The 17,983-nt window shown below is 51.3% G+C and overlaps 1 protein-coding gene across 1 annotated transcript in view; it reads right to left on the bottom strand.

Moving 5' to 3' along the window:
* Positions 1-865: 865 nt before the first annotated feature.
* The window catches only part of LOC149344757 (uncharacterized), a 61,492-nt gene continuing 44,374 nt past the window's right edge, over positions 866-17,983 (bottom strand). Inside the window, exon 6 of the mRNA XM_089542665.1 lies at positions 866-1,066. Coding sequence (XP_089398791.1) covers positions 866-1,066 — 201 coding nt within the window. The remainder of the gene's footprint in view (positions 1,067-17,983) is intronic.

The raw sequence follows: 17,983 nt of genomic DNA, 5'->3' as shown, positions 1-17,983 counted from the left end.
TTTTCTGTTGTCTTTTTCGACTGGCCGGGTTAAGTATCAGTGAAAATTATAGCGTAAAATTTCTCGATGCCTTGACTTCTTCAGTAAGCAAGCAGATCTTCGTCTCCCTTTGCTGGTGAACGACCGGCAGCGACCAGTTATGGCAGAGAATGGGGAAAGAAAGATGTTCTTTGCGACTTTACGAAAGCTCCTAAAGACATGTTATCGCCCCACTTTGCTGCGCATAAGATTGGTGGCATTATACTTTGCCCGCGAATAATAAAGTTAGCAACAGAGTGACTAAAACGCTATAGCGAGACTTTTGCAACCCTCTCAGTGTCACTAAGGCGCATTAGCGGCTTACCCACAGTGGGTTGTTTCATAGCTTCACTCAGAAGGGAAGTAAAAGAAAGCTTACTCTCGCAGCAAAAGAGGTCCGCATTTCTGGGATGCACTGTTGAGAAGAGCTAGAGTGCTAAGAGGAAAAACAGCAGAGCAAGAGATAAAGGCATGCAACACAAGGTGTTCAAAATGGTGCCACTTGCACACGCGGCACGTTCATGAGCCGTGCCCGGGTGATGTCTTTTAAAATTGCCTCGTATTACTTTCAAGCGCTGGAACCTCTTGCAGCTCACATTCTGTCTAGCAAGAAAGTAACGTTCCCTGTGAACCTTTGACGAAAAATAAATAAATAAATAAATAAATAAATAAATAATTGGGAAGCCCTGCAGTTCCCGGTATATTGTTCGCGCCCAGCCTATCCGGCGTACCAGGCTGCAGCTGCTTAACAAATCCGACGTTCAATGACACCAGAAACACGCGTATTTATCGTCCGCAGAACGGACAAACGCCCGCAGCCCAGGCGTGAGCTTCCGCGGGTGGACAGTCACTGGGTGTAGGAGACCGCTCGTGGCAGGCTGGAGAGGCGACGCGCGTAGGGCCCCGCCTGGTCGCCGCTCTGGTAGACGCTCGACATGAGCGGCTGCCGGGGATTCAGCGAGCCGAACGTGTCCACGAACTCGCTGTACGGGCCCTCGGACCACGTGTCCACCTTGCGGCTGCGGTAGGCACGCTCCTCTTCCAGGGCCTGCAGGAAGAGAAGAGGAACCGTTCTCTGCGAACCCTCTTCCAGGAAGCTTGCGTTGTTTTCCTTCTGACCCACTCCTGAATGAGCCTGGAAAGGCTCACAGTATTAAAAATTAAAAATGAATTCGCAGCTCTAGATAGGCGAGGCATGATGTTGTGCTAAAACGACAAACTCTTCCAGCCATATGTGAAAACTTGAGTTGGCAGTTACTCATAATTTGAATAGAGAAAACAAGCCGACGGACGAAAGGTAAGGCAGCATAGGAGCCTAGCGCTTTTACGTTCGTTGTTTGAGCTGATTTACTAATGCATCTTTCGGTGGTGTTTCTTATCATTAGACATTAGACAAACAATTGCCATAGCGTCGGCGGGTAGTCTCCGACCCTGGAACCTCCGCAGCGGATGCCTGAAGACGGCGTGCCTCACGGTGCAGTACACCTATTGGTGTCAATGATGAAAGGATTGTCGCCAAGTAAGAATGAGACTTCAAAAGCCTTAGAAGTAATTTGGAGATATCAAAACGGCGTCGAGGAAATCCCTACATCACATTTTTTTTCCTTTTGCGTCGGTATCAAGGTTATGCTCATGTGGATAATAATGAGTAATTACTGTCGGACATAAATTCAGTCCATCTTGGGCGCCTCCCACTGCATACATTGGACTAACACCACTCCCTCTTTGAGGTGTTGATCAATTCGGTTTTGCCATGACATCTGCTAGCCGTCCTGGTTAGCTTATGGACCACACACTGAATACATAATCATCATCATCATCATCATCAGCCTGATTACGCCCACTGCAGGTCAAAGGCCACTCCCATGTCCCTCCAATTAACCCTGTCCTTTGCCAGTTGCGGCCACCGTATTCCCGCAAACTTCTTAATTTCATCCGCCCACCTAACTATATTCCACCCCATCGCTACGCTTGCCTTCTCTTGGAATCCACCAGCGGTTATCTTGCCATCGCATTACGTGCTCTGCCCAAGCTCATTTCTTTGTCTTGATTTCGACTGCGATCTCATTGCACTTAACACAAATGCGCCAATATATACTCCGTTTCATACATAGCTGTCAACGCAGCCAAGGCTGCGGCGCCTATTCGCGCTCCTCGTCCGCATCGTAATGTAGTGCGTCGAAAGTGAAAAGAGCAATGAACTCAAAATTACAGTAAATGTTGGTTGACATTGCAGTATAATGATAATGTTGTTTTATTTTGCAAAAAGATTGCTTTTTCTTTAATGTTCTTCAAAACAGAGTGCCTTAGTTTCCTGGGTTTTTTTCGGCTCCTCCTGTATCAGGTTTTCGCGGCTAGGCCGGCCGGCGATGTCGTCTGCTTTCGTCTTTCGGTTTCCGAGTACGCGAAAATGGCACCGCTATCGCCTACTCGCTTGTTTTCTTCGCCCACTGCGGCTTCAAAAACATCTCCTGCTCGCCTGTTCTCCAAGCTGAAGTCTTCGAATATTTCGAAAGACTCCAAGCAGGTTATTGTCAACGTTTACTCTAGCGTAAGGAAGCGCTTCCCGGAGAAAACTGTGCGTGAAGTTCTCGAAACTGGGCGAGATGACCGGGGTGAGCCCTCGGACAGTTGCGAGGTTCAAGAAGGAAGGTCTCGCTACTGGAATAAGATCACCGCAAAAACGACCTAGCAAGGGGACCATATCTAGCTCTCGCAGTGTTAAATATGACAGCTTTGCAGTCAACGCCATCCGACTCAAGTTACATCGTATGTATGCCGTACACTACACTGCCTTTTCCCTTCGAGACAAGTAAACAGCGCTGGGTTTTTCAAAGTAGATATTAGAGTTTGACAGTTTCGAGTTTCTACCTAATGAATCTTTTAACAAAAATAAAAAAAAATAATAAAAAAACCACCCGAGCCGGGAGTCGAACCTAGGCCCTTTGTAAAATGAACACACAGGCGCGCGCTTCGTACCACTCAGCCACGACGCGAGGCGGACGGATACATTTTGCTTGTTTTTTGCAGCGGACTATTTTCGTACCCTTGGCAGCGTTGACAGCTATGTACCGCCTGTTCCGTATTTATCTGTCCGTGTTAGAAAAAATTCTCCTGTGCAAACTACTGGACTGTATGGGCTGAAACGCCGACTACAAGGTAGCTTATGATAGTCTTCGTCTTTCGATATGTAATTTAACATCTAAACTTGCCTACATTTTCAGGAATCGGCGAGAAAGTGCATTCGGCTGCGGCCGAATTTTTCGTCCAGGCGAGCAAAGAAGCCAGTCTGACAGACTGCGCCATCTGGCGAGCGGTGTTAATTTCAAGGAGCAGACGACACGCACATCCCAAGAAACCGCGCGAGGTGCGCATTCCAGCCCCAAGCCGTGACATCGGTTGCCTCACCGCTCGCCAGATGGCGCAACCTGTCAAAGTGGCTTCTTTGCTCGCTTGGATGAAAAGTTCTGCCGCAGCTGAATGCAGTTTTTCGCCGATTCCCGAAAATGCAGGCAATTTTGGATGTTAAATTACTTATCGAAAGACGAAGACCATCATAAGGTACCTTGTAGTCGGCGTTTTGAGCCCATATAGTTCAGTAGATTGCGCAGCGGAATTTTTCGTAACAGGGACAGATAAATACGGAACACGCGGTACAGACAGTTGCGCAAATCAGAGAAAATCGAAGAAAAATTCTCTCGGCTTAACCGCGCGTTTGTTTGGGCTCAAATTTTGCACAGAGGTTGCATTTGGTGGTCAGTTTTGTTTTATACTACATTTAGGTGGGTTACTTGCCTGATTCAGTCAGAATTTTTGGAAATCCCCATCGTATGTGGCGACGACGATCCAAAACTGAAAGACATCGCAGCAATGGTACCCGTAGCGCCATCTCGCACCCACCGGAGAAACCCAGCTGTGCTAAGTGGAGAGCTCGTTTCTCCGATGGCTGCGAGATGGCGCCACGCGTACCATTGCTGCGAAGTCTTTCGATTTTGGTTCTCCGTCGCCACAGACGATGGGGATTTCCAAAAAATTCTGACTGAATCAGGCAAGTACCCCACCTAAATGTAGTATAAAACAAAACTGACCACCAAATGCAACCTCTGTGCAAAATTTGAGCCCAAACAAACGCGCGGTTAAGCCGAGAGAATTTTTCTTCGATTTTCTCTGATTTGCGCAACTGTCTGTATGAAACGGAGTATAGGAATTTCAGTGGATGTGTTAATTGAACTCCCATGCTCCCGGCCGCTCCCGGCCATGCTCCGCGGGTTCGAACCCGGCCGCGGTGGTCCAATTTCGATCGCGGCGGAATTCTAGAGGCTCATATGCTGTGCAATGTACAGCCGCGCACAGAATTAACACGAAAGACGGAATGCGTGGCCTGGACTGCAGTCAGCGAGCGACAGTCAGCGGCGCGAGATAATGCTCTCGGCACGTTTACGGCCGCTGACGATAGCTGGTGCACAGCTCGCTATGACGAGTTTTTCGCTTCTGCCTGATCGCCGCGTGGACAGCGCGGTCGTCACGGAGGCGTTCCTGCGCATTTTGCTCGCCGCTGTGGCCTCCATGGCCCCGCAACGCTCCTTGCAGTTTTCTTATAGCGGGAACCAGAAATTGCGCGCTAAGCTGCCGCGGTTCGCGCCAGCTATCGTCGGCCACCACAAACGTAGCGAGTGCATTATCTCTCACCCGATGACTATCGCTTCGTGCCGCTGGCAGCAGTCCAGGCCATGCGTTCCGTCATTTGTGTCAAGTCTGTGGGTGGCTGTAAGTGCAGGTTAAAGAACCCCAGGTGGTCAAAATTTCCGAAACACTTCACAACGGCGTCCCTCAAAGCCTGAGTCGCCTTGGGACGTTAAACCCCCATAATTCAATCCAAACCATGCTCCAAATATGAACTCCTTTGCATAGGTATACATCGGAATATGCTGTCAGTAAAGGTTTTTACGGTATGTGGCGAGGTACAAAAATTACATAGTCTAGTTTCATTCCCTTTTGAAGACGGAATAAAATCTGCCTAACACCTCATGGGAGTTTATTCAGTGGCCGCTCGTTAGTCATGTCTACTTGAATTTAGTTCCACATTATTTACACGTCCGTTGGAAAGGACCGGGAGCGCGCTTAACTAACCAAAAATTGTTATTTATACGCTGATTCAAGCAGCTTAGAGCGCTTATCATGGTCTTGACTATCTGGCTCGAGCAGTTTGCTCCGGCTGTTGCGTAACCCAACTATTCCATCCGTACCAGAAAACCGCTTGAATTTCTCTCGAATCGCCTGCTCGGAACTGAGTGCTGCCCTCGTTCGACTGGGAACTGGTATGTGATAGGTGGAACCCTATTAAGCAGGCCGCTTCCTTTGGTCAGTGCGAAGCCCCTGTCCAGTGTTGTCCCCGTATCGTCGCAGTTCATAAAACTTGTCATTTTGTTTGTTTACATTCCTCGAGAGACGGCTTGACCTCAGACTTGTCTTGACCTGAATGGCAAGGGTGGTGTCTGAAACAATGAAATCATCCTTTCAGTACGAAACCTGCAGTTTGCACCAAGGTCTTAAACAAGGTATAAACCTCAAATATGTTGTGCAAGTGAATTTTCGGTATTGCGGGCCCAGCTAAGGAAAAATGGCGTTCTGTACGGCGCGCGGCCCCACGGCGTTGGCTTGCTCCATGTCGTCTCGGGGAGGCCAGTATGACTACAGTTCCGAAACTAGGCACTGTAGTATGGCGGTTGGCTGAGCGCGTCGGCGGGCGCTGCCTATTGTTCTACAGTTTTCGGCTGCGCTTTTCCTATGGCGATGCGAAATGCCCTGTGTTTAATGCGCAGACATTACAATGAAACTGGTGCCGTCGTGTACTTGTGGGAAGTGCAGTATAAGACGCGAAGAGACCAGTTTTGACAGGCTCCTAGCAACCACGTTGCGCATATTGCTTGTGAAGCTAGGGACATCGTCGCTGCTCGGAATGCGTTCACATGCAGCGCGATTTGCTTAAAACGTAAGGAAGCCTGTGTGTGGTTCAATGGGCGTTGTACGCCGTTCGGAAGCATGTTTACAAGAGTCGTGCCGCGAGGTAGAATCTCGTTCTAAGCGTCGTGCGGCGGGCTCCACCGGGCACCACCGGGCACCACCCGGCACCAGCGGGCACCACTGAGAACGGCATGTTTCCTCACAAGCTCGTCGTCCTCTTGCCGGCCGGCGGACGTCGGCATCAGCGATCTTGATCTGCTCGCCGCCTTGGCGCCAGCCATGACGCCTGCTGTCGTGGGACCCCTTCGTTTCCCGCGCAGCTTCAGCTCCACAAGCTGTTTTCGTGGGTCCACTTCACCGCGGCCATTCCCGCGGCGGCTCCTTCAATGCCCCGTTTCCTGCCACCGCTCTGCTTCCCAACCCTACGGCGGCCGCGACAGCCAAGCGCGGCCGCCGCTTGGCTGTCCATAATTATATCCATAATTTTCAAGACCTAAATGGCTGTAAAGTCAATTCGCAAAGGCTATCTTTAAAACCTCCCCGTGGGCATGAGAAACGCTCCCTGAGCAGCCCATACCATTTCCTTGAAGGAACTAATAAATATTCCCATTGATCCCGCAAAAAAGCTCTCTGAGCGGGTATAAATTAATTATGCCGTTTGAAAATTCTAAAATTGTTTTTTTTTTTGAGGAAAGGAAATGGCGTGGCAATAGACGATATGCGAAATTGCTTGGCGGTCTGGCAACACCGCGCCCACAACTTCCGGTTTCCATCTTGGCGCGGTCGAGCTCGTCGAGCTGGTGCATCGTTTGCTATGCGTACTTTCTTCTTGCGAGTGGAATTTCAACGGGCAAGCTTCAGCTGCTGCGTTGTTTTCGCAGCTGATCTTTGACCTAATGTACGTAGGTGCTTTCAATAAGCGCCAGCTTACTCCTACCGCGTCCTCAGCTTCGCTTGAAGTCTGGCGCTGATGATCGCAATAATCGGCACTCGAAAGTGGGTTGGAAAGTCGAACCGTGACCGTGTGCTGTTGTCGTTTTAATGCTCGCATTAAAGCACCAGTTCAAGCATCACGCATTATCATGGCTATTTTATTCCCAGGTGGACGTGAATTCATCTGGTAGGGTAGCGAGCGGTTATTTTGCGGTGAGTGCGCACGTGTGTTGACAAACTTCTGTGATAGTGCGAACTTTCGTTCGCGCCGACGCCAGGAGCTTCGTGCATTGCAGTATAATCACACAAGACCCTCGACCAGCTGCGTAATTCGATTCCTTTACTGTAATGTGCAATGCGCATCTGCGGTTTTCAACATCACCGTTTCAGAGCCCGGCGTCGGTTGATTTTCGCCGCGATTCGTTGAAACCGCGTCTTGCTTCAGACGCAGTTGAAGCGAGTATTGCGATGTTGTCAATCGATATTACCAAGAGGAAAGTGGGCATATATAATTCAAAATGTAAGCAAAGACGCAGTTTTTTTTTTTTTCAGATAAGCACTGAGCTACCGCGGCGGCTTGATTAGAGAAAGAGCGTACAGCTGTAGGTGCCTGCACGGACTCGATACGCTGGTCAAGTTGTGTGTGCAGGGGCGAAATTAGCATGTTCGGTTGCTTCCGAAACTTAATTAGCTTACTCCCAAACTTGGACAAATGGCTTTGTTGCGAAGGAAGGAAGGAGGAAGGAAGGAAAAACTTTATTTTACTCTAGTCCTTTTTCCTGCGGGTTGGGAGCATCTTCAGAGACGTTTTCTCCTTGATTTTACCCCCAGGAGTCTTCTCTGTCGAAGTCGTCCGCCTCTAATCAGTGGTCGGTTGCCCTCAGTCCAGGGCTCCGCTGGCCACTGCCGCCCGTTGAGCTCGCTGTACCAGACCTTCTTGGTCTTCACAGCGGTCGCTGGACAGCAGAGTCTCCCACTGCTCCGCACTCGGGTTTTGTATTTTGGGGACCACGTCTATCTTTTGGCAGGCCCATGTGATGTGATAGAGAGTAGGTTTTCCGTCGCACCAGGGACATTTGTCCGCGTATATGGTAGGGTGCATTTTGTTTAGTATATGTAGGTTTGGGAAAGAGCCTGTTTGTAATTGTCAGCAAGCTGTTGAAGCTTGCCACAACGATAATAAAATCTGATGGCCTGAAGCGTTTTCAGAACACTGTTGCACGAACTTTCTAGCTTAGAAATGCGTCCCTCCTTCATAATAAAGTAGCTATATTATTCGCTTCTTTTTTTTTTTAGATTTTCGTCGCCGCAGATATGGAAGGTATAGGAATCCTCAAGAAATAAAGCATTCGCACCTCAGTTTTTATACGTATATAGGGTGTATTGCTTCACAAAGACTGCTTAACGCGCATAACATATGCGTATGGTCCAGAGAGTTTGCTCGCCCTTAAAACTAATTGAACGCGGGAAAAACTTAACTGAACACGTAGCAAACTAAGCAGTAATCGGCATATGGTTCTTCGAGTGAACTTATTTCGCCACGGCACGAGCGATTGGCCCGCTCAAAAAAATTACCTTCTCTATTACGTTGTTCAAGTATGCGTCTATATATATTCACGCCCGACCGGGGAGTTGATAAATGCACGAAATCGGCTTCTAATTTTGATCAGAGACAACAAAGGCTGTGGTCCTTATCTTAATTTAAACGCAAATCACCTCGAGAGATTTGTCAAAAATCAGCGCAGAAAGCGAAAGCTGCGCACTGATCCGCGTGCTGACACATGATACCTCGCATGGCGTTTTGTGTTACTAAAACGTTGGGACGGAGTAAAAAAATAGAAAAGCGAAAAGCTGGAACGCACCTAGTTCTGGCACGCATCGTAGTGTCTTTTCACAGTGGAGAGGGTAGCGCAACACTGCATCGGCATTTTACTTTTCAAACGAAGCGCAGCCGTTTTAACCCAACGCTGGGCAGCGGTTTCGTTTTCTGTACCGTGCCAACATGGAGGACTTAGTTCTCGGAGCGTCGAGAGATGGCGCTGCGCATTTCGCATATCGTCTATTGTCACATCTCGGTGGACACCCGAACCGCGCCGTAAGGGAAGGCGAGGAAGGTGGAAGCGAGAGAAGAAAGAGGTGTCGTAGTGGAGGGCTTCGGAATAATACCGACCACCTGAAGATCTTGTTTGTTTGTTTGTTTATGGGATTTAACGTCCCAAAGCAACTAAGGCTATTAGAGACGCCGTAGTGGAGGGCTCCGGAAATTTCGACCACCTGAAGTTCTTTAAAGTGCACTGACATCGCACAGTACACGGGCCTCGAATTTCTCCTCCAAAGAAATTCAGCTGCCGCGGCCGGGATCGAACCCGCGTCATTCGGGCCAGCAGCCGAGCACCATAGCCACTGAGCCACCGCGGCGGCTTTAACATGCACTGACATAGCACCGCACTCGGGCGTCTTTTGCGTTTCGTCTCCGCCAAAACACGGCCGGGTTCGGTTCGAACCAGGGAACACTGGCTCAGTACCCGAGCGCCCGAACCACTGAGCCACCGAAACAGGTATTAATGCCACTTTGAAGGAATAAATGGAATTACCAAAAAGGAATGGGCTGCAGGACAAGCAATTTTATGCCAGCTAAGCACCTTTTCAGTAGGTGAGTGTTTAATTTGTAGAGCGATTATCTCGCACAAGTGGTGGACGTGGGTTCGATTCTCGGAATAGGAGTTTTCTTTAACTGAGAAGCTTTTTGTAAGGAATCGGTAGATGTCCGCTGCGTTCTTACGACCATCCGTCCCTTGGTTGCTGTCCCGGCACCCCGAGGCGGCGATCTCCTCGCAAGCCCCGTCGCGTGTGTTGCAAAGGAGCGCACGAGGAGAGACAGGCAGATCTTGTACCGCCAAGGCCGCGACAAAGTTAGAGGACGGGAGCACGTTTTCCCGGAATCACCCGAGGTCCCGTCTGCGGGAACGATGCGGCCGTAGAATGTTTGAATCTTTAGGCTGTCGGTTCTTTATGACCCATTCTGCATAGGCTAGATGGCATCGTCGTTCAAACCTCGAAGAGAATGAGGAGGAACGCGAAGAAGGAACGATGAAGTGCGAGGAGTGGTGGCTCTGGCTGGGTACGCGGCACCGTAAAATTTACGCTCGCAGGCGCTAATTTAAGTCAGTTCCTCTTGTGGGCGTTGAGCTTGACGTCGGTCATCAAGGGCAACAAGCGCACCTATGGACGCTCAAGATCGCCACTCGGGAGCGCTGTGCATTAGTATTACCGAAGGTCGCAGTGGTTGCCCTGGCGGTGGTGGTGGTAAAACTATTACCAGCGGATACAGAGGAGCGACCTTGGGCAGCGGCGGCGTCTTATTCAGCCAGCTGGAGGAGCTTGATCTGTGTCCCCGGGTCGGGGCTGAGCATTAGACCCCTTCAATGACTGTAGTCGGTAATGAAGTGACTCGCGGGTAGGGACGTACGGCGGACACTTCCAGATCATGAGATTTAGATCGGCTGTGCTATCAATAGTCGAAAAAGTCCTTGCGAATAGAAGCTACACAAATGGGGATTTTGATAGGTGATTGAAGTTTACGCCAAGCTTTGGCCTATCGTTTTGAGAGCGGTTTATCTGCTGGGGGGAATCTGAGTCTTGTAAGCCTGTAGTGCGGCAGGATTTCTAAGAAAATAGCCTGTCCTTGCTAGATTATAGGGTGGGTGGGCTGTTGCTCGTATTTTTTTAATTGTTAGATGAAAAAAAGATCGCTATTCTGAACAATTTCCTACTGAAATATACCTGCGCTTAAAAGACACGGACTGAAAGAAAGAGACACACACACAAAGCGCTGGACTTACAACTGAATTTTTATTCGGGAAACACTGATCTTTATGCACACCAGCAGCTGATAAAAATGGAAGATGGTAACACCCGGATGATAAAAAATCGACAACTGTCTCGTCACATGTCCAGTCCTACCTTCCCGTTTGTAAAAATGCCCTTTCCTTTGATAGTAGTGAAAGGGACGTGCTACTCACGCACGCAACCCCACTGTCCGCTATGGGAACGCGGCAGCGTATCGCGTCTGTCAGACGTGTGGCGCTTCGGCTCCGTCATTTTTTGACAGGAGCCACGACTCAAGTCGTCGGACCTCATCAATTTTGCTCACTTTGGATTCGGCAAGCTGATCGGCATCCGTGGACACCAATTTCATTCAGGTGGGCCCAGTTTTTCAAATTTTAAAGCGGGTTTTCCTTCCCGCCTCCGGTGCCGACGATAAGCCTAACGGCTGCGCCGGCGTTCGGCTGCGAGGGAGCTCCTGCTTTCTGCAAGATGACGGAAACGCCCGTTCAACGCGGTTATGACCCGGACGCCATGTCTTGGTCGACCGTTCCCGTCACTGCGGAACCCAAATCGGCACCCGCGGACCCGATCCGCAATGAATCTCTCCTCCGTCTACTTGAGCGTCGCTCCATGCAGACGAGAGGCCAAAATAGCGGCGGACGCCTCGGCAACCGCCGAAAATGCTACCCGCCAAGCTCCCGCCTCGCAAGCGGCGAAGGACTCCGGCCGTAAGGGCCGCAACCCAGTTACCAAGTGGAGGCCCAAGCCTTTACCAAAGTTTCAAAAGGACGACTTTGTCATCGTGATCAAGCCCCGGAAATCGTTCGCCATCCGGGACGCCTTTCAACACGGCGAGCTCGGTGCCGCGTTCGGCGCTTTCCTCGGGGCGCCTCAGGCAGCCGAGTTGAGCCTCCTTTTAAGCAAGGAACAAAATTTGATCCTCGCCAGCACCCGGAACGCTCACGTCGCAGACCGTCTGCTAGGCGACTTTTCTATCAAATCGACCAAAGGAGATGTGCCTCTCGCCGGCCATCTCAAAGAACACGAAGCGGACATCTGCTATGGGGTCATTACGGTGGCCAACGAAGAGGCGTCTGAGTCTCTCCAACCTTGCGTGCAGTGGAGGAGCGGCACTTTACTCGATATCCGAAAATTCGGCTCCTCAAACAAGGCTCGGCTCACTTTCGCCGGCACGGTGAGGCCTCGATACGTACACTACAATTCTGAGATTGTCACAGTGCACCAATATTTGCGCACTATTCCGGCCTGCAGTTTGTGTGGAACTGTCGGCCATCGGGCGGACTCTTGTCCCAACCCAACACAAGACAAGTGTGGCCTGTGTGGACAGCAGGCACCCATAAAAGAGGGGGTGCGGGCCCCTCACCAGTGTATGCCAAAATGTGCGGTCTGTGGTGGTGGCCATGCCACGAACTCGCGGGACTGCAGTGCTAAATATCGGCATACCAAGCCAGCCGCCCCTAAGGGCGGGAAATCCAGCGTGACGGGCAGGCAGCCACATCACCCTGGTAGCGTCGGCAGCGACGCTTCAAAACGACAGACGCCTACCAGCGGGAAGGACGTCAAGGGCTGTCAAGTGCCACCCCCGCCCCCACACGGCGGCCAGGAGAAGCAAGCCCGCTCCCAAGACAAGAGTGGCGCGGCCGGTTTCTGGGCCAACGCTGTCAAAAATGGCAAGCAGGTGAGCAGTTCAGGCAGGGTTGCCTCCTCCTCCCACCCCCTCTCCCCTCCCCCTCGCTCGGCGGCTGACGCTGAGCTCCACAACCTTGTAGCTTCTCTCCGGGCACAAAACGAGATGCTACTTGCCAAAATTGAAGCCTTAGAAGCTAAAACAACTCCCCCTCCCCCTAGTACCCCCGACACGGACGCTATGGAGAGCGAGACGGCGGTGGCGCCGGCTCTGGAACCTTCCCTTGCCGAACTCGAAGCCCGTCTTAATGCCAAATTTGACACCCTGTTGGAAACTGCGATGGAACGCCTCATCGCTAGAGTCATGGAGGCCATCCCCTCTATGATCGCTCAACACGTCGCGACTAACACCCGCCTTTCTCGAAGAACCGGTCCTCTTAAGGACGTATCTGGTCGGCCCTCCAGATTGTCCCGCCGAGTAAATGACCTTGACGATGACGAAGATAGCTGCCCCCTTCCAGTTGCTGAGCTTCAGCCCCTGGTATCTGGCTCGGGGGCAACCTCACTTCCACCTCTCACCTCTAAATCTGAGCATGGCGGGACACCACCGGTGTAGGCGCTCCCCTCTTTCCAAATCGGCTTCCCCCATTACGATTACTCAATGGAACTGTCGGGGGCTCCGGTCCCGTTCCAAGCGGGCCGACCTCCGACTTTTCCTTTCAACCTTTCAGCATTTGCCTGCCGTAGTTGCCCTCCAAGAGCCAGGGAAAGGCGCCGTACTAACAAATTATACGACGTTCCAGCGGACCCCTCGTCTTGTCTATTAGTCCATAGAAATTATACAGCCAACCAGGTCGACTTAGACATTCAACTTGAATACTCCTATGTAATGGTGACCCTCCTCCCACTCCGCAAACAGGACCCACCGCTACACATACTCAATGTATACTGCAATCCGAAATTGCCGAATGTATCATTTGCGGACCTCTTTAGCCGCGCACTGAGAGTTGCGGGTCGAGACCCCCTCCTGATTGTGGGCGATTTCAACGCTCCCGCTCGGATGTGTGGTTACTGCCGTGAAGAGAAGCGGGGACGCAAGTTGGCGGAGCTTGCGTCAACGCTGGGCCTCACTCTTCACACTGACCCAGTCCACCCAACTCGTATAGGCAACTCCGTGACTAGGGATACATGTCCGGACTTGACCTTCACCCGCAACATTCAATATGCAGACTGGGTCAACACCGAGGAAACCCTCGGCAGCGACCACTGCCTCCTGAATACTACGATTAGGACCCTTCCTTTCGCGCGACCAACAACACAAGCCCGACTCCCAGATTGGACCAAGTTCAGGCAGAATTATAACAATGTCACACCCATACATGAGCAGGGCTACCAGTCTTGGTCACAACAATTGGTCTCTGGCCTTCGCTCCTCCGAAACTCAAATTCAGCTCTCAGAGGCGGTCTCGGATGTGGACAACCACCTGCTCCATCTCTGGGAGGCCCGGCATTGCCTCGTCCGTCGGTGGCGCCGGCAAAAGCACAACCGGAAACTTAAAGCTCGCATCGCCGAGCTCACTCAACGAGCGGCTGAGTATGCGGCCCAACTCGCCGACTCCAACTGGGTGGCCCGATGCAATACGGCCGCGCGGCAAATGTCCAGCCGGAACACGTGGCGACTCTTTCGCGCCCTAATTGACCCAACGCAAACACGCACGGAAACTCAAAAACACCTCCAAAGAGCAATACACAGCTTTCAGGGCAACACAAATCAATTGGCGCACAAGCTCCGGGACCAGTACTTGTGCACCACCCAGGACTCCCGCGGGCCGGCGTACTCTTATGCAGGTTCTGAGAACGTTGAGCTGGATCAACCGTTCCAGCTCCACGACCTGAAGGCGGCCCTGGCAAAAATGAAACGCGGCACCGCTCCGGGTCGGGACAAAATTACAGTCAAATTGTTAGCCAACCTCCCCGACCCAGCATACATGTCTTTATTGAATTAAATTAACTCAATCTGGCTTGGGGAAGTGCCACTACCCATCGAGTGGAAGACCGCCCTGGTCACCTTCATTCCTAAAGCTGGCAAGGCCATCAACACGGACAACCTCCGCCCCATCTCTCTGACTTCCTGTGTGGGCAAACTCATGGAGACGATGGTACGTGACAGGTTGTCCGAGTTCATGGAATCCAAACAACTTTTCGCAGACACCATGTTCGGATTTCGCCCACACAGATCTGCACAAGATGTCCTGCTACAACTCAATCGGGCTGTCCTCGACCCCGTGGAATGCCCTCACAATGACAAGGTCGTACTCGCCTTGGATTTGAAGGGTGCATTCGACAACGTTACCCACGAGATCATTCTCACCCACCTCTCTCAAACTAACTGCGGCAGAAATGCCTTTCAATACATTCGGCAATTTTTAACCGACAGACAATCTTACATTCGGATCCAGGATAAAGAACATGGCCCTTTTCATTTAGGAACCAGGGGTACACCCCAGGGCGCGGTGCTCTCTCCTCTCTTATTCAATTTGGCTATGATGCGCCTACCGGCCCAGCTGGATGCTGTCGCCGGTGTGCAGCATGCGCTGTATGCTGATGACATCACCCTGTGGGCCACGCACGGTTCCCTTGCAGACATTGAGGCTAACCTGCAGGAGGCGGCGACCATAGTGGACCGTTATGCTCGCCGCCGCGGCCTCCAATGCTCCACCCAAAAGTCTGAATTTGTGCACATACGCCCCTCACCAAAGTGCACAGCCAAAATTTCATTGTCTCTCGAGACAGGTCCAATCCCTGAAAATATCGAAGTCCGGGTACTGGGGCTCTTTATACATCAAGACAGACGGTCAGAAACAACATTGGCCAAACTCCGTCAGGTGGGGGACCAGGTGGGCCGCTTGGTCCGCCGGGTTTCTAACAAGCGCGGGGGGTTACGATGTAAGGACGCCTTGCGGCTGGCGCATGCATTTGTAACTAGTCGAATTCTATATTCGACTCCATACCTCCACCTGCGGAAGCAAGACGAGGATTCACTCGAAGTCATCCTCCGCAAAATTATTAAGCGGGCTCTAGGCCTCCCCGTGACCACCTCCAACAAGCGCCTCCTGGGCCTAGGCATGGTGAACACATTTCGGGAGCTCCGGGAAGCCCACTTGACTAACCAATACACACGTCTCTCGAAGACATCGTCGGGTCGCCGCCTCCTTGCCCGGCTACACATCCAACATACCGCTCTCATGGAAGAGCGCGTACGTATTCCATCCCAGTGAAGATGCGCCCTCCACGTGCGCCCTCTTCCCGCGAACATGAACCGTGAGGACCATAATGGCCGGCGCCTGGCGCGGGCGGAAGCCCTGGCCCGCCACTATGGATCGAAACCCGGCGTATTCTACGTGGATGCCTCAGGCCCCCACCATGGGGGATGGTACACAGCCGCAGTCGTCCACCAATCCAAAACAGTGAACGGCCTTACTTTCCGAGCCCGTGACATAACACACGCGGAGGAGGTCGCCATTGCGTTGGCTGCATCTGATTCCAATTCAAAAACAATTATTTCCGACTCGCGAGGGGCATGTCGGAACGTCGAGCAGGGCTGGGTACCGTATCTAGCCTACCGCATTCTTCAAAACAGCGTCTACACCGGTGACCCCGCGCACCGGCGTATCGTTTGGGCTCCCGCTCACATGGGCCTTGAGGGAAATGAGGCAGCTGACGCCGCCGCCCGCGCGCTCTCTCACCGGACATTCCCCTCCGACCCTGACGATCAGGAACTCGAATTTATTCCAGCTTATACCTTCAAAGACATCGTTTTACTCTATCAATCTGGCCATGGTCTTTATCCCCGCCCGTGTAAAGGTCTGTCAAAGGCGGAGGAGCGGCTTCTGCTCCGCCTGTATACTAATACTTTGCTGTGCCCGGCAGCTCTGAAACACTTCGACCCTTCTTTCTCGGGCAGCTGTCCGCACTGTGCGGAGAAGTCTTCGGACATCTACCGCATGGTGTGGGCCTGCCCCTCCAACCCTGCTATCCCCCCTCACCCCAACCCAACCCGGGAGGACTGGGAGGCGACCCTGCTCGGCTGCTCTGACCTGCAGGCCCAACGGGCCTTGGTCGCGCGAGCCTGGGCGGCGGCCGATGCCACTGGGGTCCCGAACTAGGGACCTCCACCTAGTATTTGTAAGAGCTGGCCCCCTCTGGGTCAGCTCATGCATAACCTCCTGTATTATACCTGTACATAAATGTTTTCCACCACCACCACCACATCCGCTATGCTCATGGCTTCAATTATTTCACGCACCGTTTGGTCACGGTTCCTGCTTACTATCTGCGTCTCGTTATAGGAAGGTACACATTTACATTCTTGACAATGAACAACCAAATTCCCATCGCTCTTCCGTTCCATGTTCTTCCGATGTTCACGGAGCCGCTCGTTCAAACATCGCCCCGTTTGGCCTACATACGCTTTGCCACATGTAAGCGGCAACCTGTATACCACACCTTCTGCGCATGCGACCATGGGGACTTGGTGTTTCTTTTTACACCCCTTAGCTTTTCTTTCTGGGTACGTTACTATTTTGCATAAGTTTTCCAATTTGTCCGGGGCTGAAAAAACGACCCTAGTTTTTATACCTTCGAAGCAATTCTTTTAAGAATATGGGACACCCCATGAATGTACGGAATCACCACCGTTTTCTCCTTTTGTTTTGCTCCCTCCTTGCTAGGCACCGTACCCTTTTTGCCAAATTCTTGAGCATGCTTTTTGCCACCCACACCAAAACCTGATCCGGATAACCTGCTTTCTTTAGCCTCACCACCTGCTGCTCAAAACTTTCTTTGACTAATTCCGGCCAAGATTTCTTCAACGCATTTTGAAAACATAACCTCACGATTGCCCTCTTCACTAATTTTGAATGTGCAGAGCTGAACGGAAGCAAACCTTTGTTACCTCTAGGCTGGTACATCCAAAATGTCCCATCAGGCGCCAGTGACAGTTTGATATCGAAGAAGCGTATCGTGCCTTCGTTCATTTCTTCATATGTGATTATTAGTGGGTTAAGGGTTTTACTAAAAACAGCAAGTAGCTCTTGCACAGCAGAGTCGTAAATACCGTCAAGGTGATTAAAGACCACTAAAAAGTCATCCACAAACCGGAACACTTTAACACCAACAACTTTGTTTTGATCTCGCAACAGGATAGCCAACTTTCTGTCACATTGGGCAAGGAAAATGTTGCTTAGAACTGGCGCGATACACGACCCGATGCAAACTCCCTTCTTCTGCCGATAAACCACATCGTTCCAAGTGACGCACGTGGCAGCCAAATAGAAGGACAACATTTCCAGAAAATTGCTCACGCACATTCCCGTTTCATTTTGGAATGCTACACTTCCAAACTGATCAATGCAATCAGCCACGCATTGAAGCAACTCCTGATGTGGCAAGGAATAATATAGATCCTTTATATCGAACGAGCATGCCATGTACCGACTGTCTTTGTGATTGTCCAGAAAAATTATAATCTGTTGGGAATCCTTTACCAAAAACGGATCATCGATGCTTAGTAGGTAGTAGGTTGAGCTTGCCTT

The sequence above is a fragment of the Amblyomma mixtum genome, chromosome 5, assembly GCF_055824585.1.
Source record: "Amblyomma mixtum isolate Tamu chromosome 5, ASM5582458v1, whole genome shotgun sequence".
In the NCBI taxonomy this organism is placed as follows: Eukaryota; Metazoa; Arthropoda; class Arachnida; order Ixodida; family Ixodidae; genus Amblyomma; species Amblyomma mixtum.
This window is presented reverse-complemented; position numbering and strand designations above follow the sequence as displayed.